The sequence below is a fragment of the Melospiza melodia genome, chromosome Z (genome assembly GCF_035770615.1).
Source record: "Melospiza melodia melodia isolate bMelMel2 chromosome Z, bMelMel2.pri, whole genome shotgun sequence".
Lineage (NCBI taxonomy): Eukaryota > Metazoa > Chordata > Aves > Passeriformes > Passerellidae > Melospiza > Melospiza melodia.
The window spans coordinates 3,813,047-3,839,431 of NC_086226.1; the positions used below are offsets into that span (position 1 = coordinate 3,813,047).

The window sequence follows — 26,385 nt, forward strand, 5'->3', positions numbered from 1 at the left end:
AGTTACCTTTCTAAACTATATGTGCCCTTCTACACTTTTTTCTCTGCTTAATTTTCTTTAAATCATGCCCTCCATCAGTCTATGTTCTTTTTATCGTTTCTCTTTCCACTTTTTAATTCTAAGTAATACCGTGTGTTTACTCTCTGTGAAATCATTGGAAGAGTGGCTAGATGAAGGTGTCTGACTTCCAAAATACTTCATTAGCTGCTTCTCCTTCTTCCATTTCCATGTCTCCTTAACAGTTACCTCTGTCATGAAAGCCCAGCACTTCCAAAGGAATACAAGTTTTGCTTTGCACTCATTTTGCAGTAGATGCTTTTTGGTCCCTAAAAATATCAAATAACAGTTAAAGCTGGGCAAGTATCTTATTATTTATCATGTTCTTTAAATAGACTAGATGTTCTAAGAACAAAGCCATAAATCAATGAAAAGCTGTTGTGTTTTGTTGTAAGTTTTCACTGAATAATTTCAGTGAGAGATTTTCACACTGAATGTCATTCACCAGCTTGGTAAGATAAATCACTTGAGATTAGTATGAAATAAATTTTAAAAGTTGGTTTTCTTTACACCTTTTCTGAATAAACAAATATATCCCCCTGCCTTCAGTCCCTGTCTCCTTGAGAAATTGTATGGGAAAAGGAGGGAAACAACAAGTAAAGTTGTTGGTTTCTTCCCCCACAGTATCTGGTTTATTTATGCAAATAATTGATGCAAATGAACTAAAATGAGTATTGATCTGGGGAAAAATCAAGCCCTAGAAAACTTCTGTGTTTGCAGCAAAACATGAAAAAAAAAAGGCTGTTAAAAGTTGTTACTTGTTTCACTTCTAATAGTATCAAGTGTAAAACCAGTAGACTAGATGATTATAGGATGCATATTTAACTCCAAGGTGAGAAGAAGGTTGTCTGGTTTGTTTTAAGATTCAAGCAAGCACTACACAGAATAACAAGCTTCATAATTAAGAAATTTGATCCATTTCGTTTTGCTGAAGTATCTGATCCATTTGTTCAGTGACGCTGCAGCTCCAGAGGTACCAGACCTCTTAAGCCTCACAAAACTGCTGCTGTCCAGGAAGAGAAACAGAGAACGATACGGAGCTGGGAGGGGGCAGAGAGAGATTTTTATTGGAAGCTGTTAAAGTGGTTGCTATGAGACCTTCTCCAGCTAACACAGGCACAGCAGTGTGTGAGGCTGTTAAATCATAGCTCTTGCATTATACCTTCCTTTCCTGCCTTTTTTTTTTTTTTTTCCCTAACGCAGCTTTTATAGTTGTTTAAGATCAGAGAAAACACCTGCCAGTTGCTTTTTCTTCAGTTTCAGTCCCTTCTGCTGCTTCGTGCAAGATGGAGCTAGAAAATGCAATGATCAGCTCCTCGAGCAGCTCTTCAGCAGGCTCCAGAGAGTACAAGGTGGTGATGCTGGGAGCAGGGGGAGTTGGCAAAAGCGGTAAGTTTCAGCAACAATATTTTGGGAGAGAAGGGGTGAATTGGGAGCGTAAAGTTCACCGGAGGAGGACATGCTTTAACGAGAGCTTTCGTCCCTCTTTCTCCTGCACATGGCTTGGATAAAAGACTATAGTTCGTGGCTGGGGCAATGAGTCAGCTTGATTTGTTTCGGGCTGAAAGGCTGCGAGCCGTTTTAATTGGTTATTTGTGTAGGGCTGACCTTGGGTGTGCTGTGTGTGAGGAGGGAGCAGCCAGGCTGCTGCTGTGACTTTAGCAAGTGCCCGAGTCACTCTCCCACTTGCTGAGGGCTGCTGGTTTGCTGGACAGCGTGGATGTAACTTGTTGGCCTGAGGGTCCTGGTGCTCAGGCAAAAATAAAACTAGCTGCAAAGTCAGCTGTAGACTGTAGAGTGTGGGGGTTGCCTGCAGCGGCTGTTTTTTCTATATTTTTTAATTTTTAAAATTTATTTTATTTTTTTTTTCTGACTGTCATTGTGGCTCAGCTGAGTTTAGTCTCCTCTCTGCTCTGGACAGGTACAGCATGCCTGCCTGAGTCTCACTCCAGGCTACGAGGCAGATTTGCAGCATATTTTAATATCCCTGTGTACAGCTGGCAAGATATGCAAGTGTCTGACAATGATATCTCTTCAGAGGAGTCATTATTTTCCCTGGACAGTGTTTTCTTTTTCCCAGATATTATCAGCTTTGATTTATTCTCGCTGAAACCAGCATTCTCTGCTCTTACAAAGACTTTGCTGAACATGCAGAGTTTGTCTCCCAAGTCAGTATATTGAGCTGGCCACACAACAAGAATTTGATTACATCTCCTGGAAATTCAAAAGAACAACAGAAACAAAATTGCAAAAAGCAGGATAATATAATATAATGCATCCCAGCTAGATTCTAAGGAATTTTCATGATAAATAGTTGTGACACTAATCTGCAATTACTGTGTGTATCAAAAAAGTTTTATTTATATTCAAGCAATAAGATGAAGTATAGGTGCAAAAAGTTAAAAATTGTGAGTGAACATAATTTTCTTTCTGTATCCATAATCTTTGTGGTTTTGTTATACTTGGCTTCAACTTCAGTGGCACATCTTTCAGTGAAAGCTATTTCCCACCAGTATTACTTAACCAAGCAAACAGTTCTTGCACAGATTTTACTACATAATCACCATATAAAATGGGAAAGAACAACATATTGGTGATCTCAGGGTAAATTGCTGCAAATTCAGATTATCTTTTCCATAGGAAAGCAGGTATCCAGGATGTGCCAGCTGGAACTTTCAGTAATTTTTTTTCCTTATTTATGTATCTTTAGTTTCTTTTTTCTTTTTTCTTTTTTTTCCCTGAGTGTATCCAAAAGATGGCAGCAATTTCCCCCACCCTCAAACATATGTTTGTAGGAATAATGCAATTTTGAAAACTTGTTCACCACAAAGTATTACAAACTATACAACATTCATAGCATGACTGAATCATAACAATCAAACTTTACACATAAGCAGAGGAATTTCTGAGTTTCCATTTACTATTAGATAAGAGTTGAAATTACAAATTTAGTTAATTCAAATTTCTGTGGTCAGAAAATGTTAGCTGTTAGTTTAATTAGAACAAAGCCTTTATATCTGTAGATTGAACAAGATATGATACATCTCCAAAGCTGAGAAACACATAATTAACAAGTAGAATTGTGTGGTCTAAAGAAACTAAGATGGATTAAGTGCAAATTTATGAAATTTGATAGGATTATTGAAAACTTTCTCTTGTTATCATGAAAGTGAAACTCCTGCAAGAAAAAAATACTCCAGGAACAGAATATTATTAAGAGTTCATAAGAAAGGAGGTGGGCAGTTCAACATTTACTGACTATGAACTTCTGATGTGTAATGGACCTGAAATATTTCAGTAGAATGCTGAAAGATAGTCCAGCTGATAGAATTCAGAGAGAGATAAAAAGTAAAAATAGATGTCATCCTATAAATCATTAATTCATTCTGACAGTTACATAAACAGGATTAATTTACACTGGATTAAAAACAGAAAAAGGCCTTAATGACTACTTTCATTGTACAAGATGAGCTCTGCTTTCCCCTAGTGATCTAGATTCAATGTGTCCAGAAAATTATGAATTTAGCCATAAAAGCAAATCAGAGTAGAATAAGGATGGAAAAAAAAAATTCACTTCCAATTTTGATTTTGAGAAATCAGTGATATGTGGTTTAATATATTGATAACATCCTGCCTTCTTTTTCCCATCTTGTCCTTCCTTCTTTGAAGTCTTGATAAAAACAGTAACAGCTGGGGTTAAATTACTGAGTGGGAAACCTCTCTCGGATGAAAGCCTTTCCATCCCTCAAAACATTAAATAATTCAGGTTTGGAATGAATTCTCCATAGGAACGAAGCTGCAAAAATGTTAGATTTCTTTTTACCCTGGACGTAGTTCACTTCCAGATGTCCCCTGGGCATTTTGGTACTGTGGTTCCAACCCTCCCCTGCTCTCTACCTGTGACACTTGTGCATGGGGTGGAATGAGGAGGAGGGGACCAAAAATGGTTGTTCTTTTGTCATTGGATTAATCAGGCCTGCTCAAAGATGGCAGACAGTTCAGGAGGACAGCCAATATCCTTTTATTTTTCCTGTTCAGTGTTGAGTAAATTTCACAGGAGTTGGTAAAAAGATGAACTCTGTGTATCCCAGTCTGACACCCATCACATGCAGAGCAATACTGTGTAAACTGCAAATGGTCTGAGAGTTGTTACTTAAGGGTTCTCACATTTCAAAATCAATTCTGGAAAACGAATACCAATTTAAAAAAAAAAATCAAATCTGACATCAATTTATGGGAGGGAAAAAAACACCACCTCAAAACCCAGCTCTGGAAGAAACAGGTAATAGTAATGTCTAATGAAAATGTACGAAGCTAGCTGTAAATTTTTATAGGAGTTGATTTCTGTACTGTAATTATGGGATATAGATTCCCTAGAATGAGTTGTTCCTGCTAAGACATATGAAAACAGATTTTTTTTTTGTTTTCAGAGCAACGTGTTGATTTCTTGTGTTGTCTAAGTGATGCTCATCATCAAGAACATCCAGTACAAGCTGATGCAAGTTCAGACCAAAAATATGCTAGAACCAATAATTAAATTGAAATTAAACTGAAGTGAATAAAGTAAATTTTGTATTGACTGTCATTCAATTATAGTCCATATCAAAATTTTGTACTTCTAATTTTAGTTATATTTCAATTAAGAATGTGAATTTGGCATCTGTTCTCTGCTCTGTTGACAAATATCAGGCAACCTCAGTGCCACTGAAACTTACATAATGCTACCTGACATAGACCTCAAACCCTGAGAACCTTGGAGATTCTGAAACCCATTTTGCTCACAAATACCTTTAGAGAGCAGTAAACAAGGTGCTGTCATGGTCCTTGCCTGATGCAGATCAGACCTCTGGGGTTGGCTCTGTTTTTCAGTGTTACAAATGAAAAACATGCGCAAAAGAGCCCTTCAATCCCATTGCTGCTTTATATTTAGCAAACCTGTTACACTGATAACAATACTTAACTGCAGCACATTCTGCAAAACATTAGTGATGATTAACCCAGGGCTTGCTAAGTGACTGCTAAAATGAATAAATTGATGTTCCTGTGCAACTGAATAAAATAAAAAACCTCCCTCTGATGAAAAATTATTACCTAAGCAATCTCCAAACAATGATCAGGTTGCACTGTAACCCACCTTTATGTGCATCTTCCTGGCTGAATAAAAATATTGTTTTAGTGTTTTCTTGGTTTTTTGTTTGATTGTTTTTTCCCTAACTCTGGTTAAAAATGATTTATTTAAGGCTGAACATGATCTACAGTTATTCCAGGCAAATAAAATTAGATGTTTATGCATAGCATAGGCTTATCATAGGTGTAAATTGAATTTCTATTTAGTGGTCTTATGGAAGTTTATTTCTCAGACAGATTGCCAGATGATCTGTTGCCACCATACAATATTTGAAGATATTTTTAAATAATTGCCTAAAGACTTTTGTAAAACTAATATGTTTCCTGTTTAATTGTATATGGGAAAAGTAATTAGAAATGTATTTTCAGGCTTCAATCTCAAAAAGAATAAAAAAAAATGGAAGAGAAGAAATTGAGAAAAGATTCTCTCAAGGATATTGGAGGAATAGTGTGAGGAAATGTATTCTCAGACTGGGCTGTCTAAAGGAGGCATTCCTACCCATTGATTTCCCTGATTTTTGTTTTGTTTTGTTTTGCTTGTTTTTTCCAGTGAGGCATAAAGGCTGTGTTTCTACAGATACAGGTGACTCATCCAATTAATTTCAAGATCATGTGTACACAATAAGTTCCAAAATGTGTGAAAACAATTATGTTCTCTGTGATGTGGGAACTTCAGTATGAGGAATTAGATTAAATCTGCAATTTTCTTTCATTTATGTGCTCAACTGCCTTTTCTCTCTGGACCGGTTTTGCCTCTTATTCTGCCTTGATAAAGCAAATTATGCACCTATTATTTTCAAGCACGTCCTCATAACGAGAGTCCCCAGTAAATAGAGCACCATGGAGTGTTTGCTGTTGAGCTGGCCCACTGCAGCTGTTTGCAAACTCCCTGGAGGTAAATTAATGTACGATCCAGGTTACACTGAAAAGGATGGAGGGCAAGGGAGGAGATTCCACTGGTATTAAAAGTGCTGAGCTTGAAAAGCACCACTTGGGCCTGCTGATGCTGTTCTTACCCCACCACTGGGCTTGGTGTCACAGAGCACTCTCCAGACATTGATCAAACACCTCAGCAGCCTTTTATTTTTTAATTCTTTTTTTTTTTTTTTTTTTTTTTTAGGGTGTTGGCTTTGATTCAGTTTCTCATTTTCCCCAGGAATATTCTCAGGTATAGCTGTGCTTCCCTAAATGCCTGGTAAATGAATCAAAGGAAAGGGTCTGGCCTTCTCTCATGTCCTGAGGCAAGCCAATCACCAGGATGAAGGTGCTGGGTTTAGTTACTTCTCAGTATGAGTCCAGGTGAAAAAAGTTCCCTTTCAAGTTCTTGGGCATGCTGTGCATTAGAGTTAAGGCAAACTAAGTCCCTTTTTTACCCCTCAAAGTCAACACAAGTGTTGTTTTTGCTGTTTTGATTTTTCCTTCTTCCCTACTAACTGCAAAAAATTACAATTTTTATTTAAGTGGAGAAAAAATGGAAATATTTATTAACAAAGACACAGATCTGCATGCCATCTGAATATAACTGATTGCTCCCTTATCATTCTCTGTCTGAAAAGCAAACAAACAAACAAAAAAAGTAATCCAGATTTTTATTTCCTCAGGTGTTTCAGGGAAATTATTCAACTTACTCAGATTTAAAAAGAAATAGAAAAGGAAGGATGAAAATTTTTTTTTTTTACTAGATGCAATCTTCCTTCTTGGTAACAGTTCTGAAAGAGTAAGGGTACTGACCATTCAAAATGACATATAAATTCCTCTGGTCACTTCACGGTGCTGCCTGCACAGTTCTAATGCAGAATTGCAGGTGTTTCGTGCTGTCATGGTTTGACACTGGCACAGAGCCAGTGCCCCCATGAGAATACCCTCTCCCTGGTGTCTGCTGTGAGATGTGACCAGGAACAAGAAAAGCAGGCCTTCACTTAGAAATAGGGAAAACTTTATTAACTAAGCTACAAGTAAAAAGAAACACACAAGGAAAATGAAAACTTCACAAATACATCTCCTCCTCCTCCTCCCCACCAAATTCCCAATACAATACATTCCCCAAAATCACCAACTCTCGGTCCGGCACCACATTTCAAACAATCAATCCTCAGTTCATGAAGAGGAGAAGGAGTCGTTCTTGTGCCATGGTGGCCTCTTCCTTCATGTCCAGTGCTCTCACCACTGTGCATGAGTGCACAGGGCTGCTTCTAGGGTCATCTTTAAGGATGCCTTGTCTCATTCCAAAAAAAGGCAGAGTCTCTTCTTCGGGACACCTGTCCCCCCCACATTTTTTCACCCCCTGGGGCCAAGGGGTACCGACACTGAATCCTCCTGGTTCTGAGGCCTTGCCTGCCCCTGGACTGCAGCCTCTGTGTCACAAGGAAACAGTCCATGGCTATACAAAAAAAAGAGTCCAGCAAACATGCCCTTCCATCTTCTCCGTTCCTCCAACATCTCTCTCACTTGCCCAGACCTTCACCACTTGCCCATTTCCTTATTCATCCTCTACTCTTATCTCTCTTCTAGGAAGGGCCAATGTTCTGTAAGGTTTGCATTGTCTACAAGCAGCTGGGCTCTTTCTCAGTGCACCCCCCCCTTCGCTGCAGGCCGTGCTGTGCCGGCAGCACATGATATCAAATCCCAAGATAACAGTCCCTGGCTCTCTCTCTGTCTCCCTCTCTCTGTCTGTCTCTCCCAGAGAAGGCTGCCCAGTGCCTCCAGGTACCTCTCTCTCCCACCCTTCCACCCTCAGGGCCAGGCCTACCTCTCCCAGGCCGCATGGCTTTCCCCTCCCCTGGCCCAGCCAGCAGCTGGGCCGGGGCAGAGCTCCAAACCCTTTTCCCACCAGAAATACAAAAAGAGCCTCCTAAGGGAGAGCCCTGCTTTTAACCCCGTGTTCTCAGAGGCAGATCCAATGCCCCAGTGGCCAAACCAGGTGCCAATATAAAAATCTGAGCACCCTCTGGCCTGACCACAGCATCCCAGAAAACATATTTCCTGTCAAACCACTACACATGCAAAATAATGGTGGTGCACGTTGTATTTTTTGCCACGAGAAAGGAAAAAAGCACCTTGTGGAGAAGAGGCACCAATACCAGACAATGACATCCCCAGGTATGGGTAGCTTCCAGTTTTCTCATGAACCAGATTAAACTCTAGAGATTGTACAAAAGCAGAGCTCCTGGTACGTTTGTGATCTTTGATAACAAAACTGTCCATGTGTTTTAGTTTCATTCACAGGTAAATAATTCATTTTTCTTCAAGCCTGATTTTGAGTAATTCCAACTTTTAAACATATTCTCCTATCTCTTTGTTTACAACTTTGAGAAAATCTGTGTTTTCTGTCAGTACTTGTAGACAATCATGAGTTCACACCCTGATCTTTCACTGCAGTACACTGAATATGTGAAACTTCACTTGTAGGACCTTATTTTCCTGCTCAGAGCATCTTGTATGCTTTAATTACAGAGCCCTAATATTTCCACATCAACTTTCTGAGTGTGAATTCCAAATAATTGACATGCTCTTCTATTAGTGGCCTTATTAGAAGAAAGATTGCCTGCTAGTTTCCTCTGTGGAGTTATTTTTGCTCCTCAGAGAATAATGAATTCTTTTATTCAGGTAGAGTTCTGAGAGGTCACATACAGAGAAAGATCTGTAGTAACTTGAAGCTATTTTTTCTTTCCCCCAGTGCAGTCACCTGTGCTATCACATCTCTCATGATGACCTAAATTCTGCATTTTCCTGTGTGTTATCTTATTTGGGACCATTAAATCCAAGAATTCAAATTATTCTGGGCCCTTTTCTGATATTCTTCATTTATCTTTAGTGTGTATGTTAGCCACTTAAAAGGATTAAATATATTATTTATTAATCAATTTCTTTTGCCTATGGGCAGACCTTGTGGACAGAATTGTATGCCTCAGGGAAATGAGTCAAAGATGTTTTCATTTTTTTGGCAGTTCACATAGTTCAGTGGTTATAGGGGTGGAGGATTCAATTATGCCCTCTGTATTTAATGTGGGGGATTTCTGCATGTGAGATACCAACTCAGTGCTGAGAAATCTAACTGGAATCCTGGATTCTTCAGCACTAGAAGATGCCTGATAAATAGGACAGCGTTCAAAGAAAACCAACAAAGATGATAGAAGGAGCGACACATTTCAATTTATGTTGACAAACGACTATGACTATATTAAAATAGCTGCTGTAGACAGTAATTCATGATTCTTTATTGTGCAACTTGCATATGTATACAGAGATTCAATGTAAATGGATCCAGCTGTGATGTGAATGGGTTGATTTATCCATCTTCTCCCATCATCATAACACCCAGATGATAAATATCCACCTGGATAAGGCAAACAAGCTGGTCACTTCCATGCTCCCTTGGAACAGGGGATGGAGAACTCACAATATTTAAAATAATGAATATCAAGAGAAGAACACATATATTCCAAAATTTGAGGAGGAAAGCAGCCAGAATTGCTTCGTGGAGAGTAACAAGTGATGAAATTGCAGTTAGAGCATGCATGATTAGAGGCGTACAAGGTCTTCAAGACAAACTTCTTTTGATCAATAAAGTTCTTTTGAACTTTACAGAGCAAATATACCAGAAAATTTAGAGTTGCTGAGTTGTCTGACACAAGAGAAGGACTGCTATCATCCTCAAAATTATGTGTTAATAGGCATCAGAACTTTTGCCTGATGTGGCACTAATAATGGAGATAACCAGCAGATTTCTTTGTGTTCAGACTGCTAAACAGAGATGCTTAGGCTAGTCTCGAGATTGATTTGTTTGTTTTGTACAAAAAATAAGTCATTTATGTTGCTTTAAACAGAACTAAAATGTGTCCTGACTATAAAGGCTCTGGTAAAACTGGAAGCATGCTGAGATAGCACCCTGAAAGTATGGGCCACTTCATGTGTGTGTTGGGTAGTGGTGCATGGATGGAAGGCATACAGATTTGTTAGCTCACCTCCTGCTGTTCTCTGTTCCATGGGTGGAAATGGAATTTAATGATTCAGACTCTTCACCTACACTGCCTCTATGTGAACAATTATGTGAAGGACCCAAGGGAATGGCCTGAAGCTGAGCTGGGGGAAGTTTAGTTTGGATATCAGGACAAAGTTCTTCCCCAAAGTGGGTGTTTGGGCAATAACAGGCTCCCCAGGGAATGATCACAGCACCAGACTGACACAGACCAAGAAACATTTGAGCAATGCGCTCAGGCATGGGGTGGGATTCCTGGGGATGGCCCTGCTGAGGGCCAAGAGATGGATTTGATGATCCTTGTAAGCCCCTTCTAAGCCAGGGTATTCTATCATTCTAAGTGATTGGTACTCACAGAAGGTTATATTAATGAATCTGCTTTTCATGGTGTTTCATTAAAGCAGAGCTTCACTTAGAGTGAGGATTTCAGTGACTTCAGCCCTGCTCAGCTTTTCCCATTCACGTTGCTTGCCATAAAGAGACAGAAAACCTTCCAGGCTATTCCACAGCAACAGGAATTGGACTATCAAGGACTCTCCTAGTTTCAGCCGCACACAAATCTGCCATTTGAAATGCCCAGATTGAAGTCTCAAACAAGGGAACAAGCACTGTTTCATGACAATGGCTGGGCACTGTCGGTATCTTTGCTGTAAACAATCTGTTGAGGCAGCCACAGGAACTGCTTCCCTTCCAAGCTGTCCCTGCTGCTGAGCCCAGCCATCTGCACCATTTTTGGCATGAGCTATCTGCTAGAATTTGGATGAGATTAATTCCATTAGGGACACTCTTGAAAGCACAATTAAGAAAGTTTTTTTCTTCTTCTTCTTCTGCTGCCGCTTTCATCCCTTCTCTTTCTGTACTTTCCATTTTATTCCCTTCCATTCCTCTGGTAATCCTTTTCCACTTTTAATTTGTTCTTTGACTTTAATTAGTCTCCCTTTATGCCAGCAAGCCTGTCTAATTTTCTTTCCTAGAAGCTGGAAGTCTCATCATGCTCACACAACTCCAGTGACAGGAATTGAATGTCAGCAGAGTGCTGTGCAGGGTCCCATTTTCAGAGGAATTGTGTTGGGAAGACATTGTTCTTCAAGCCCTAGAAATCTGCTAAAGCATTACCTGCCCACTAAGCAGTGGAGACACTGACTAAAATAAAATCACTTTGTTTCGATATAGGTGGGGAAAATCTAAAAGATGAGGGTGTCAATGTGTGCACAACAGACTATCTCAGGAGATGCCAAGCTGTGTATTGTTGCCAAAGTCTCCAAAAAAGTTATGTTTTCAACACACATAATCAGTATTTTATCTTTTCATTAAAACCCTAGACTAAACCCTAAGCTAGCTATTTCAGGGGCCCCAAAGGTGGCCTCACAAATGCTTTTAAGTTTTAAAAATTAATTTCATAAGCTTTGGCAAAGTAAGAGCTGTAATCAGCTGAGAGACTGATGCACGTAGTTCTTCTTAGTTTACACTGACTACAGTTATGAAAGGAGCTGTTGTGTAATTTCTTTCCATGCAATCTCCTTGAAGTGTTAATGTAATTCTGTAATTCTTGTCCATTTTCACATGCCCAAAATAAATGAGTCCTAGCTGAAACTCATATTCTCTTTCAAATCCTGATTCCCTTACTAACTTGATTGCTCTGCCAGATTATGTGATTCCTTCAGTGGCTTTCCTGGCTGACTACCTGCAGGACAGCTTGCTGTGTTACGCTGAACTTTTCTCTGTTGAACAGGATCTGCAGTGTCTTCACAGAAATGTCTCTTTGCAGCTTGCAAAATGTGTACAGCTATTTTAGATTTTAATTCCAGATATTCAAAACTAAGCCCAAGTGTTGTCAAATTCTCAGTTGTTTCAAAACCAGCAGCTTCTTAAGTAATCCAGAATGCCTGGCAAGCTTTAAAAATCCCCCTTCTCTAAATTTTTTCTAGACTTTCTAACATAAAAATTATGTTCTCAATTTGATTAAAAGCAGTCATTAGACGTTTTCTTCACAGTGAATAATCTTGCTTGGGCTGTCTGGTGGCATGATCATTTGATCACTCATCACGCACAGCATGCCCGAGCTCTGCTCTGTGCAGTATCTGACGCTGGGCACAGCCCAAGGATGAGTTCCTGGGCTTCATGAGGGTTCCACATGTTTGTAGATAAGCTCTAGAAACATATTATTTCTGTCCTGGGAATCGAGGAGAAAAAGAATGATCTAATAACTCATACAAGTATAAGATGTATAATATATGAGCTCCAGAAACCCATGAGCTCCATAAGCCAGGTTCTTGTATCTTTCTTCCACTTCGAGCAGTTTCAATGGATTTCCCAGAGTGAAAAAAAAGCAAATTTGCAACATAATCTCTCTCTAAGTGCACATTCTGTTTACTAGTCCGTTCCTATAAAAGTGGACTTCAAAAGCCCCATTTTTCAACTCTTTCCCAAGATACTTAAAAGTTACTAAATGCCTGACATAACAAGGAGTGCATCACATAAGTTTCCTATTTTATTTTTTTTTCTTTTTTCCCCCAGGTAATATGCTCAAAATGACAATTGGCCTCTGAATTGGCCTCTGATATTTGATGATGAGGAAGGGGTTAGAAAAAAGTCAAAATAGAAGATATAAAAGAAACAATCCGAGCAGGTTGCAAAGGAAAATGTTAATAGGCATCAAAAATTAAGAACAGAAAAATAGAAAAAACATAGAAACATAGAAAAAGATTCAGAAAAAAAAATTAGAAACAGTTGAGTTAAGGAATTATAAAGGAGTAAAGGGATAGAAGGAAAATGCAGAAATTTGTACTTCAAAGAGCATTGGTTTCAGATGCTGTCTCTGCACTGCAGTTATCCTATGAGGTGCTAATAGTCCATGGTCATATCCCATGTATGCTGCACATACTGGTAGCCAAAATGCACACAGAGGTCATGTTAGGGGATCATTCTCCTGGCTCTGAACTTCTTAACCCCTGTTCCTCACTCAGTGGCTCTCTGGAGTAGGGAGCTGGAGGGGCATCATCTCAGCTGTAGACTGGCATGGGTCAATGTCTTCTGCCAGGTAACAACCTATAGGAAAAGAGAAAATGGCTTCAAGCTGTGCCAGAGGAGGTTTAGGTTGAAAACTAGGAAATATTTCTTCAGAGAAAGGATGCTCAGGCATTGCAAAAGGCTATCCAGGATACTGGTGGATTCACCATTTCTTGAAGTGTTAACAGAACTTGTGCATGTGGAGGTTAGGGATGTGGTTTTGTGGTGATCCTGTCAATGCTGAACTTGATGATCTTAGGGCACTTTTCCAAACTTAATTTTTCTGTGATTCTGTGATTCTAAGTCTTCTGAGCACAGGCCTTTTTTTTTCTCTCCTCAGCCATGTACAAAGCTGTGTAAATCCAACATTAATATAAATTTATGGGGTGCTAGGCAAAGCGATGCTTCTCGTGTCTGGTGTTCTGACAGCCATCCAGAATGGAGAGGAGTCTGTGGGTCCCAGCCTCAGCAGTATGTAACACCCTGTGAAATCAGTGGGAGGCACAGCATTTAGCAGGCTCTTCTGTGTTCTTTCAAGGGCTAGATTCCTCCTCACACAAAAATCTTCAGCAGAATTATGAATCACAGTGATGCTAGAGGGATATCTCCATTGGTACCCAGAAATAAAATTCTGTTTTCCCCCAATCTGGGAAAAAAAAGGGCAAGATGCAAAACAAATATATGTTTTCTTTTATTCTTCGTGGCCCAGCTCTTACCCTTGCTCTCACTCCCCAGCTTTTACTGCTCATAACAATATAAACAAACAGCTACTTCACTATAATAAATTTTGAACAAGTGGCAGTAGGAGGAAAAATCTAAACAAAATGCCAGTGACTATAAACAGATTTAAATGCACATATCCCTGAAACATGCTCATGAAAGGTTTATTTACTGTAAAGTAACACGCATTTTCACTCTTTAAGGAAAATAGTTGTTAGTGCCTATGTGTTATTCAAAGTATTTATAGGAAGCTCTGCAAAACCCAGTGAGATAACAATTTGGACTGATTGACAATGACAGCATATTTCAAGAATAGGATTACTTGGTGATTGAAGGTTTATTTTCTTTATTTTCATTTACCTAAAATAACTATGGATCAAATTGTTTTGCAAAGCTATGTTTTATGTTTCTAAAGCATCACTGTACATACTCAATGAGTTTTAGTACAATAAGTTTTTAGCAATGCTTAAACCAAATTTGTGTGTTGGGATACTTTAGGATGGTGTAATTCAAATACATTTTCAAGCCTGTGAATAAAATGCATTTCTGATTGGCTGCAAGTAGGAAAAATATGGAAAAATTGAAATTTTTATTCCAGTAAATTGTTAGTTGTTCCATTTCTGACCTCAAGCATCGCAAATAAAGTTAGTAAAAATCATAGACAGTGAGTATTTTACAGGGTTGGAACACTTGGGAATATCTTTATCACTTGGGAATATCTTTAGCACCACTGATGTTAATTTAGTCACAACAAAAAGAAGGATGTGGAGTGGTAACAGATGAGATACGCTGTAGTAGACATGATTGCTCAGGAAATGACCTAGGCAGACACAATACCAGTTTGTACTGTGATGAAAGTTTCTGAGGGAATCAAATAATTCCCCGGCTCACAGTCAAAGTTCAATGCCATAGACAAATACCATGAATAATTCTTTTCAGGTTTAGTGCATAACAAGCTGCTAAAAAAATCATTAAGATGTTGGTGATAGAATTACTTGCTTCTGAGTATTAATTCCTCCCACCCACTTTTATCTCTTTTCTTCTTGCAGGGTTTCCCTTTAAGTATATGACAGAATTTATGAGAGAAGTAGGAAATGTAAAATATCACCTGTTTGTGTTAGTCAATTGTGTAGAGCCCATGCTATCTTTCAAAATTCTTTTTTTTTCTCCATAAAGTTATTGTATGTGTATTTCCTACCAATAAAATATTTTACCAGGAAAATAGCAACCTGGAAGGGCTTAGATTTACATCTATTTGGAACAGGTTTTTCTGTTCCCATTTTATTTTATTTATATGTCTAGTTTATTTCTGTATTTGTGTTAATCTCAGGATGTTTAACATACGATGAATTTCTCACAATGGCACAGTGTTTAAAAGTTACCTATCTTCAGAACCCTCTCTAGCTAAACTGACAACCAAATACATATTTGTTTACTTGGTGGAAAACCAAGATAGGATGGGCCTTATTTGTTCTGTCAGTGTCTTGTGTGTCATATCTGTTCAGCTCAGTGATTACTGTCAGTATTGTGGCATTTAAAAGAAGACCTGAAGAGAGTGGAAATGCGATTTGTGTTCTGTGCTGCCTCACACATCACAAAGAAAACTGGCAGCTTGACCTTAGCAGCAGAGTAGAAAGAATACAACTCTTTTTTTTTTTTTTTTGTACACTGAGAGTTCCAGCCAAATGAATGCATCTTAATGGGGAAGTCACTCATGCCAGAGCAGGCGGGGAGGGGAGGGAAACAGGGAAATATTGTGCATCTGAAGAAAAAAACCACAGTGTTTGTTCCTGACTCTCTCTTTGAAATTATCATGGAATGCCTTGACCCCTATATCTGCCCTACCCACTGAAATATCTGAATTAAAGTGGTTAAAGCAGTGCGTGGTTAAGTGGGATGGAGCAGAGAGAGGGAAAGATGCAGGAATTGCCCTTGTAATTTCTGTAGGATTGGAGAGAAGCATCAGAGAGTATTGTGTCCAGCTAATATTAGAACACAGTTTATAAGAGCATTGAAAAAGCAATAAGCCTCAGAAGTGTTTTGTGTTTGATACATTGTGGAAGAGAACTGCTAACAGGATTAATATTTCTGGGCTACAGGAGAGCTTCTAAAGTTTAAAACTAAGCTTTTGGTTAAAGAATTACAATGGATTGATTACAATCAAAAGCAATTACGGTGGATTGATGTAGCTACTTGCTCACTTCCCAGTCCTACAGGAAAGAAAGGAACAGGAAGAGAGGGAGGGAAGGAAGGAAGGAAGGAAGGAAGGAAGGAAGGAAGGAAGGAAGGAAGGAAGGAAGGAAGGAAGGAAGGAAGGAAGGAAGGAAGGAAGGAAGGAAGGAAGGAAGGAAGGAAGGAAGGAAGGAAGGAAGGAAGGAAGGAAGGAAGGAAGGAAGGAAGGAAGGAAGGAAGGAAGGAAGGAAGGAAGGAAGGAAGGAAGGAAGGGCAGGCTTGTGCCTTGAGATAACAGTTTAACAACTAAAGCAAAAGCTGTGAATACAAGCGAATTTAAGATTTTATTTACTAATTCTCACTACAGGCAGATTTTTAGCCAATTTCTGAAAAGCAGGGCCTTGGCTCACATAACGGCTAATGGCCGTTTAGGAACACACATGCCATAACCATGAATGATTCTGCTGCTTCCTGCTTTCCTTGATCTTTTGTTCCTGAGTACAATGCTGTTTGAGATGAATATCTCTCTAACCAGTTCAGAGCAGCTGTCTCAGCTGTGTGTCCCCACAGGTCCTTGACTATTCCACCTGGAGGCACACTGGGAAAAAGGGAGAGCTTTGATGTGGTGCAGAACAGTTCATCAATGACCAAAACATTGGTGAATTATCAACACTGGTTAAGTCACAGAACCAAAACCTGCCACCATATGGGCTGCTGTGAAGAAAATTAACTTCACCACAGCCTTACCTCCAGTACAGAAAGTTATAGCATGAAAAGGAGTGAAAGAAATGTGGGACATTTTTGTTGTTTGTTTCTATAACATCATAACTAACTGTATATTATTACTGACATGCTCTTCTGTTTTGTTGAAAAGTTGGAGGCCACAAATCCTGTGGGAACCAGCATTATTTTCCTTCTTTTCTTTCCTTGTTTGCAACCTGACTGGTTTCTTTTATTTTTTCCCTCACTTTTTTTTTGTAGAAACATGATAGTTTTAAACTGACTGCTGTTGGCATGGAGGTATTTGTGCTGTGCACTTTACAGTGTATGGTTTTCTTGAAGGCCATCTAAAATATTCTCTGTCCAGCTGTGTTTCTGGGGAACACCACCACTGAAGCCAGCTGAGTATTTTGATCAGGTGATGAGGTATTTAAATTAGTGCTTGAATTTTTTTCCACACAGGAGGAAGTTTCTGGCACAGCACTTTTTCTGCAGCTGAAATGAGGTTAGCATAATTATTTGAGCATAATTAAATCATCATTGCAAAGTGGTGGGTCAGCAACACCAACATTTTTTTGCCATTTCTAAAGTACCTATAATTCCAAAGAAAGTTAAATCTGTTAGATTCTGAAAGGAATCTCTCAAAGCAAACAGTATTGCAGTCATCCTCCACAGCAGTCCTTTAATTTCAGTTTCTCTGTACAGCACAGTATTCCCAGGTCAGTCTGAGAGGCCAAGATGCTTTTGAAGCTGGGGAATGTTCAACCAAGCTGTTCTGTAGCAGATGAGGAGGTCTGGGCCAGCATCAACCATGTGCAGGAGCCAGACACGAAGCAGTGGGGCCAGAGGAATGGGCCAGCAGCATTCCCCCTGCAGAGCTGGTGCCACGAGGGACAAATCCCTCTACAGCACTGCTGTTGCTCTCATCATCTCTGTGACACTGGATGGACATTGTCCAAGTAGTTTTTTTGGTTTTTTGGATTTTTTCTTCAAGGTCTGGTCATTTCTTGGCTTTGTCAGCATATTTGGCAAATTCTTAGATCTGTCACAGTACTGCTGAAGAATGCAATGGACAATACTGACAGTTATTAAAGACAGATGAGGTTTTGTGTGACGGTGTTCACAGGGGTTCTTGGATGAGGGAAGAGACGAGGATCTGACTCCATGTTTCAGAAGGCTTGATTTATTATTTTATTCTATATATTACATTAAAACTATACTAAAAGAATAGAAGAAAGGATTTCATCAGAAGACTAGCTAAGAATAGAATAGCAAAGAATGATAACAAAGGCTTGTGGCTCGGCTCTCTGTCCAAGCCAGCTGACTGTGATTGGTCATTAATTACAAACATCCAACGTGGGCCAATCACAGATGCACCTGTTGCATTCCACAGCAGCAGATAATCATTGTTTACATTTTGTTCCTGAGACCACTCATCTTCTCAGGAGGAAAAATCCTCAGGAAAGGATTTTTTATGAAAAATGTCTGTGACAGTTTATTCCCTCTTTCATTCAATTAAAATAATTTAATATAAATGACACAAAAAATATGTATAAAAATAACCCCTCCTTACTTTCTTCCCTATTTCATCTGATCTAATATAGTTCTTAAAACTGGTTTGTGGATGTATATTTCTGTATTGTTTCCCCTGTTGCTATCTTGGGCCATACTTATTTTTGAAAAATGCATATGTATTTGTTAGTTTTTGGACATTAAAAAGATGCAGAAAATTCAAGTGAAGTCCTGTCTAATAATCCCTAGACTGCCATAAATCTTTGCTTAGATTCTAATTTTCAGTTTTTCAATTCATAAATGTGCCTGATTAATAAACTCATCATTGACTTATAAATAAAAAGAAATTTAAGTTGCATCATGTGTAGCAATTAAATCACTGGTATTGCAGCAGCTGGTGTATATGCTGGTTGAATTGAGAAAGCTATTGCAAAGATAATTAATGAGTAAATGTAAATATCTTTCTGGTCTAAGCTTCCCATAATCCTGACACTGCAGCTTGGGGCCACTCTGCTCTGGTTATCTGATGGCAAAACTTGTATTGAAAGACAGAATCTTTACCTTTTCTGTCATTTATATATTTTATCCTGTTTTGTGGTCTAGTGTGTGTTTCTCATCTGCTCCTGTTTCTCATCACCAGATGTATTTGCCCTCCTTTGTATGCAAGAAGCTCTCTGAACTTCAAATGCAAAATACCTTTTTAAAGCTGTTAAGTGTTACATCTTTGCAGATGTTTCAGCCACAAGCTGCCATCATGCGCAGCATATTTACATAACTGGTACCAGGTGAAAAGTTCTTTGAAATCTCTCCAGAAATGCCACCTCAATAATCAAACTAAGAGATAATCCTAAACATAAGATAAATTCTGTAAAGGTGATACAACTAGGCATAGTGGCTCAAGGTCTATTGTAGCTTCTCAGAGAATCTACAATACTCTCTGGTAAATTAAACAATCTGTAAAATCAGCATGTATCTCTCCAAAGAGAGCATTGCAGACAGAACACAGGTTTGGATGAGATGTTAGGCAGATATTCCTGGCTGTGAGGGTGGTCAGGCACTGGCACAGATCAGTTGTGGTTGTCCCATCCCTGGAAGTGTCCAAGACCAGGTTTGGGACCAACCTGGAATACTGGAAGGTCCCTGTCCACGGCAGGGGGTGGAACTTCAGGGTCTTTTCCGACCCAAACTGTTCTATAATTCTATAATACTTAGTTGCTGAAAGTACTGAATTGTTGATCAGATTTTGAGGCACAACCAGCTCCTTCTTGTCCATGTTTTGGGCAGGATCCAGCTTTGTTCCACTTCCCTGAGATTTGCTCCCAAACAGAAACTCCAGGAGACAAAATAATAGTTTATTTCAAACTGTGATGGACTTAAATGTGGCACATCTCTTTAGGACTTCAAGACTCAGGCAGATGTGGGATTTGCCAGAAAGAGGCATTTGATGAATTCCATGGGGAGAAATTTGGATACTAAAGCTAATTAATCCAGATAATATTCTGAATCCAGATGTCTGGGCTCTCTGAAGTTCATGGGTTGAGGAGGGCAGTGTTAAACACTCAATGCTTTCTATTGCTTGAGACACACCTGGGTTAGTGAGCAACTGGGATGTAAAACTGTTAAAGGGCAGGTGGGAATAGCCATAATTCAGCTCTGGGCAAGGGTGATTAATGTAATTGATGCCAAGAGTTTTTGAAAATGAGGAATTGTAGCATTCAGTAGCAGTTCCTATTAATGCAAAGTTTAACAGTGTTTCCTCTTATTCATATAGGGAGTATCTGATGGAATAACTATTTTTTTTTATTTTTAATATATCTTTCCTCTATTAAAATCATCCATAGCTATGGTGAAAAAAATGGCCTTGTTTAAATAGAAAATATATAGTGTACCCATCAGTTTGATGTGTATCCTCCTTGGACCTTTAATCCATTAAAATGTAAGATTTTTCAGTCCCTCACCTAAAGAGCTAGTTTCTTTTAGCTCCTACAGACTGATGAATTTAACTTTGGAGTTCCCTAACACAGAAACCTTCAACATGCCCACAGGCAAAGATCCCAGTTACATTCCACTTTTATTAAAGCAAGTTAGATTTATGAATTTTTTATTTTCAGCAAGGCAAGCAGTAAGCACTGGCTGTCCTACTGCAATTTTCTCTTCATATATTTTGCAAGGGAAACAATTTAGCTTTTACATATAGAAGAAAGGGGGAATCACTTATTTAGACAGTCTTAATTTTGTTTGCCTCAAGTACCCTAGATTTTTGTAGATATTTCACAAAATGTGTGTTACCGTGAATAGATTTAGGGATCTCTTAAGAAAGAAGCAACATCACAAAGTACATCTCTGCAAAGAACATTTTTAATCTTAGAGTAGCTGGGTTTCCCAGAAATGCAGGATTGAAGGCAGCTGACAGCTCGCAAGACTTTGCTTTGCTTGCACTCAGGCAGACAATTCCTCCTAGACAGTCACTTGATATTCATAGTTTCACTGAAGCAAGTTAAGTCAACAGTTTCCAAACGGTATCACCCATATTTAGAGAGTTTGGTGGTGAACGATGAGTCAGAGCTTTGTGGAGCAGACATCTCTCCTGACATCGATATCACTTTGTCTGCCACGCCTCGCGCTCTCGCCGGCACTTGTTCCTGATTGATCTCTTGTTCTGCACCACTTGATTCATCACGGTCAGCCATCCACGGGCATGAAAAATTCATCCCGAGACAACAAATACTCCGTAGCCTACGATATTTCCTTCCCTTGGGTTTCAAGACAATTAATTCCTCCAGAGAGCAGAAAACTTAGGGATAATAGCAATTCTGGTGTTTCTGTGGTGAGAGAAAGCGCAATTGTGTGTCTCCATTCCCTCACATAAGAATAAAGATAGCGTGCTACAAAGGTGAATCCTCTCAATAATCAACAAGTAATTCAACTGAGTGGGCGTGCAAAGTAATTTATTTCGTTCTTTATGCTAAGTACTACTTAATACTGTGTACTAAATTTCCAGAAAGTTGTATAGATCTATATCAGCAGCAATTTTTTTGTAAAGAGAGTTCCTTCTTTAAACGGCATATCTTATTAGATAAATAAATTCCAATATGTCTTGGTGTTGCTATACCTTTACTTGTAAAATGCCGACTTGTCTGGGTCAAATTCAGTCTCTCACAAATAATAATCTCTCACATAATAGTCCTGTAAAGTGCACTTCTCTCTAAACTTGCAGTTGACATCAGCTTTTTCACCACAAAAAGCTTTTCCAACTAAAAGAGCTGGGATAATATTCTGCCTCTAGATACTATGGAAAATCTGAAATGAAAACTATGAAATCAGACATTATTAGGTCCAAGAGGTGAATAGAGAGCTCTTAAGTCACAGACCAAAGTCTTATTCCTGAGATTAACTTTCCTCTTTTAGAATGCGAGTCAAATTTACAAATCATTAGACCTAGAAAATGTGATATTTGATAAATGCTGTCTGATGCCTTTTAGGTTGTTTCCTGTAAGACAAAGTGGCATCTGAAACAATCAAAGAGACAAATGAAGAGAGAACTTTGCATAAGAGACAGATGATATGTAATTTAAGCTATCTAGTGGCTGACTACAGTAATTGAGTTGAATAAATTGCTCTCCTCCACAAGCAGTGGAGTTTTCTGGTGTAATATGTGTAAACAGCTCTTGAACATGGGGTGGGGCTGGGCATAACTGAGGTGAGGGGACCAAAACCATGCACCTGCTGGTGCCTAGGCTCCCACCACCTCACCCCTTTGCTTGTGCTTCTCTCTGTCACAATATATTCAGTTTAAACAGATATCTAGTTTATATCTTTTCTATGTGTATAGTCAATTTCTTTTTTTTCTCTTTTGGAAAAAATAGGTATTTTCTCTTAACATTTCAAATGCTGTGTCATATTACAATTCCTGTGTCATTGCAATATAGGGCATCTCTTCTTTTTTATTTTTCCTAATACTAAATCTCTAATATTTCCTGAGAACTGATATAAGTCTGATGAGAGCAATTTATTGGAAAACAATCTTTACAGTTGCTTTGTGTGTGTTCAGAGATGCAGCAGCTCCATTAGTGAACACTGCAGGTCAATTCCAGTCGCCCCTGACCAGTGCTGTGGCTGTAATGAGCTGCATTTCATTAAAATGTCAAAAGACATTGAGCAGGAACACATATTCAGATCTAGCTGGGTAATTCTTCAGGTGACTAGTTTTCCAAAAGCAGAATGATATTATTTCACTCTCTTATATGTGGTAGCCTCCATGAAAGGAATTTCCTTGGCCATACCATTAAAATGGGTCTTATAGATAGATGTTCATATCAGATGATGCGTATTGGAAAGTTTGCCTGTGTCTGATGATATTATTTGTTTGAATTCTGTTTCTGTCAGATCATTATTTGATTGAGTAAATTAATTTTCAGACTGTTTTTCATGCAGTGCAGGACATGGTTTGTCCTCTTGGCTGCCAGAGCTCACTGCTGGCTCACGCTGGACTTGCTTTTTCACCAGCACCCCAAGTTCCCTTCCCCAGGGCTGCTACTTGGCCACTCATCCCGAAGCTTATGCTTGTGTCCAGCATTACTCTGTCCCAGATGCAGAATCTTTCATTTGCTCTTGCTGAATTCCACAGAAGTGATGTTTGCCCAATGCTCCTGTCTATGTAGATCCCCCTGCAAAGGACTCTCACCCCTTAAGAAAGTCAGCCAAGAGGGATCTTCTAAGAATTCAGTTTCTATTGCTCCTCTAGACCCCATTTTGCAAGTCATTCATAACATTTAAATAGATTTTAGTAACAATTTCCTGAATATCTTGCTCTCCAGCCGCTATTGGACAAATCCCATGGATTTCCCTGACTTTTTTCTGTATCTCTTTCTGTATCAGACCATACAGGCCAACTGTATCAGAACATTCAGTGCACAGCCAGACCTCAGGAGTAAACAAGGGAAAGCTGAGGCCCTCTGGAATGAAAGTAGCATTGGGAAAAACATCAGCATTTCTTTTTGACCCTTGTTACCACATAAAGCTATTTAGCAGAAAACATCCGTGGAAGTAGATCAGGTGTTCAACAGCTTCCATATATGGCTTTCCAAAAGGCTCCAGAGGAGAGAAATGCAAACCACCCAGCCCTTGCCAGATTCAAAAGGGATGGAATCTGTCTCAAATCCCATTTAATAGCACATCAATACATCTACAAGTCTCGTGGAGAAGATTACAGAAAACAATGTCCCTTTATGAGAGAAATTACTACTGTCAAGGGTCTTGAAATATATAAAAATAAGCTAAAGCCCAATTTCTGTTAAATATTGTACTTTTCAAAACTGATGTGCAGTTACTCCAAAAACAGCTCTTTACAAAAATCGATTCAGTAATTGCAAAATAGTAAAAAGCACGCTGTGCACCTGCCTTTTCATTATCCACTTGAGGATAACAGGCTGCCAAAGGAAGGTAAAAAGAAACAAATTCTGGGAGTAATTTTATTCAGCAATAATCTAAGGAACCAATGATATAATACAACATGTTAAAAAATAAATGGAAAAGGTGACTCACTTCTGGATATTCTGTGAGTGGCTGGATCAGTCTGACTGAACTTGTGGTTGATTTTTCTTTCTGGTGCATAAGGTTGTGGTTAACATGGTCCTCCAAAGCCAGGTGAAGATCATGACAAGGTTTATGCTGACTTCATTGTGCTGTGAACAGAGGTGTAATCACCTCTCTGTATTTAACTGCACCAAAAGTTTTACTCTACATTCTTATACATGACTACCACTAATCTTCCCTCAGTTCCCAGAGTTTTTCCCGTGTAGTAATGCAGAACAGAAATTTTACAGATTTTTTTCTACACTGACATCAGATAGGAGTTGAGTTTCAGTTTTATGTGAAATTCAGTGTTCTTCAAAATGCTATTTTTTTTTTTTTTTGGTTGTCCAAAAATGTTGAAGAATCTCAGATTGTTATAAGTACTTTGAAGCAGGGAGACTAAAATTTGTCCAGTTTGAGAATACACAAGCACAGCAAAATGCCAATTCCGTCACAGAGAATTAATTTTGATGTCTTATGTGATGGAAACCCACTTAATACTTTCAAAAAGTTTTAGGCTCAGGTACAGAAGTCTTTTCCTACTTAGTAAAGGAGAGATCTCAATCTTAGCATTCATACATCAAACAAACTTCTCGCTTGTGATATTTAGAGGGTGGGGAGGACAGAGCAACATTTCATACATGCAAGATCTTGCTCCTAGATTTGGGTACAGAAATATGCAGTTCACTTGAAGGAAGTGCTTAAGGGTGTAGTTGTGCAGTTACTGTCTCGGGAAAAAAGAGATGCTCCTTGTCCAATCCCTAAATCAGTGGTTGTCCTTGTATCAGCAAAAAACCCTGGAAAGCCCTCTTTATTTGCAGGATATAACCAAGGCCAGCAATTCCACGGAGAAAAAGAAATTAAATAGGTATTTAAACAATATGTCAATGGATAAATTGAATTACATTCTAATATCTGCTTTTTTTTTTTAACCTTTCTATAAACTAAGGAGCCTCGTGTGTTCAAAAGAGCAATTAAAGAGCTCAGCTAAAGAATAGTTTAATGACCTCCCACACTGAGAGGTTATAATTTTTTTTTCTCCTTCATCTTAAAATGCAGATTTATTTAATGGAGAATAAGGTTATTTACCAAAGTGCTGGGAAAATGTCTCAAGCAGCATATAAAGACAGCAGATCATATATGATTACATCTATTCCATCTATTTTAATCTGATTTCGGCACTTGGTTATTTATCATACAGTAAAATAAAAAGTTAAACCACAGTGAGTATTTAAAAGAATAAAGTGCCTAAATTATTTAGAGGAAGCAAAAACAGACCATTGTTCTAAATGCTCTGGTCTTCTTTTGTACGAACATACACTTCTAATAATTTCCATAAAACAAAAAATAGAACACAAAAAAAAAAACAAAAACAAAAACAAAAACAAAAACAACAAAAAAAACCAAAACAAAAAAAAAAGAGGCAGAGGGAGGAAAGACTGAACTAAATGGCAGCAATAAGGAATAGCACATGGAGAGCTCACTGCCATTTATATTCCAGATACATTTACATGTATTTATTTGCAATACTCTCAACTGACCCCTGTGTTTTTCATACATAGCTAAGCCAAATAAAGTATGAGAAAGAAAAGGACTAACACTCTTAAGGTTTCTGCTGACAAGAAGCAGCTTCTCATAGTTCTCCTAAGTCCTAACCTGCTTCTCTCTGTGTAAAACTGTTCTTTGGAAGACAGTTTCAAGTGACTTTATCCTGACCAAAAAAATGTACTAAGTTAGAATGCAAACACCTGAGGAATCTTGAGTTATTGGGGAATGTCAAGGCTGTCCTAGGTGAAGAGATTTAGGTTGAGTAAATTTTAAGGATTTCATTTCCTGAATGTTTCTTGAGTGGTTCTTCAGTGTACACTGAGTGTAAATTGTGGCTCTGACCCATTTGGAGCAATGGAGCTGCACAAAAATGAAGAATCTCTAGAGGCATTTTTCTCAGGTAGAAACAGTACCTACTGTTGAATCCTCCACTTGAGAGGTCTGAATCTAAGAACTTGAAATCAGACAAAAAAATTCTTTTATTTTCAAGAGATTTTGTAATTTTTTTAAAAAAGAATGGCTGCACTGCTACATTCTTCTTATGCATTTTCAGAGTTGACAAATAAGGCTTCTAAAATCATTCCTGAACAGCTCTTTTGCTGAGGCATGCTGAGTTTATGAATTTAAGCAAGAATTTAAATTATAGTAAATTTCAGATCCAGTTACTTCAGAGAAGGTCCAGAAACAGATGTTTAAGCAGATATATTACAAGGAAAACTGAATGGAAAAATCTTCGCATGTTGGTAATGGATGTTTCCCCAGGGAGGTGAGGGTTTGGAGAGTTATAATTTGGGGCACAGCAAAAGGGACATTCAGACCCAGATTCTCTGAAAATCAAGGTGGGTACTCCTGTTTAAGTTTATACTCAAACACTGCTTTATGGAAAAAATGTATGAGCCTTCAGGCTGTTTTAGAAACATTCTCTCCATAGGAAAACATGTTCCTGCACAGCTTGTACATATACTGAG

At 38.6% G+C, this 26,385-nt stretch overlaps 1 protein-coding gene across 1 annotated transcript in view; it reads left to right on the forward strand.

Moving 5' to 3' along the window:
• Window positions 1–1,061: 1,061 nt before the first annotated feature.
• RIT2 (Ras like without CAAX 2) overlaps window positions 1,062–26,385 on the forward strand; it is a 176,196-nt gene continuing 150,872 nt past the window's right edge. The window contains exon 1 of the mRNA XM_063180569.1: window positions 1,062–1,446. Within this exon, the coding sequence (XP_063036639.1) occupies window positions 1,344–1,446 (103 nt within the window). The 5' untranslated portion in view covers window positions 1,062–1,343. The remainder of the gene's footprint in view (window positions 1,447–26,385) is intronic.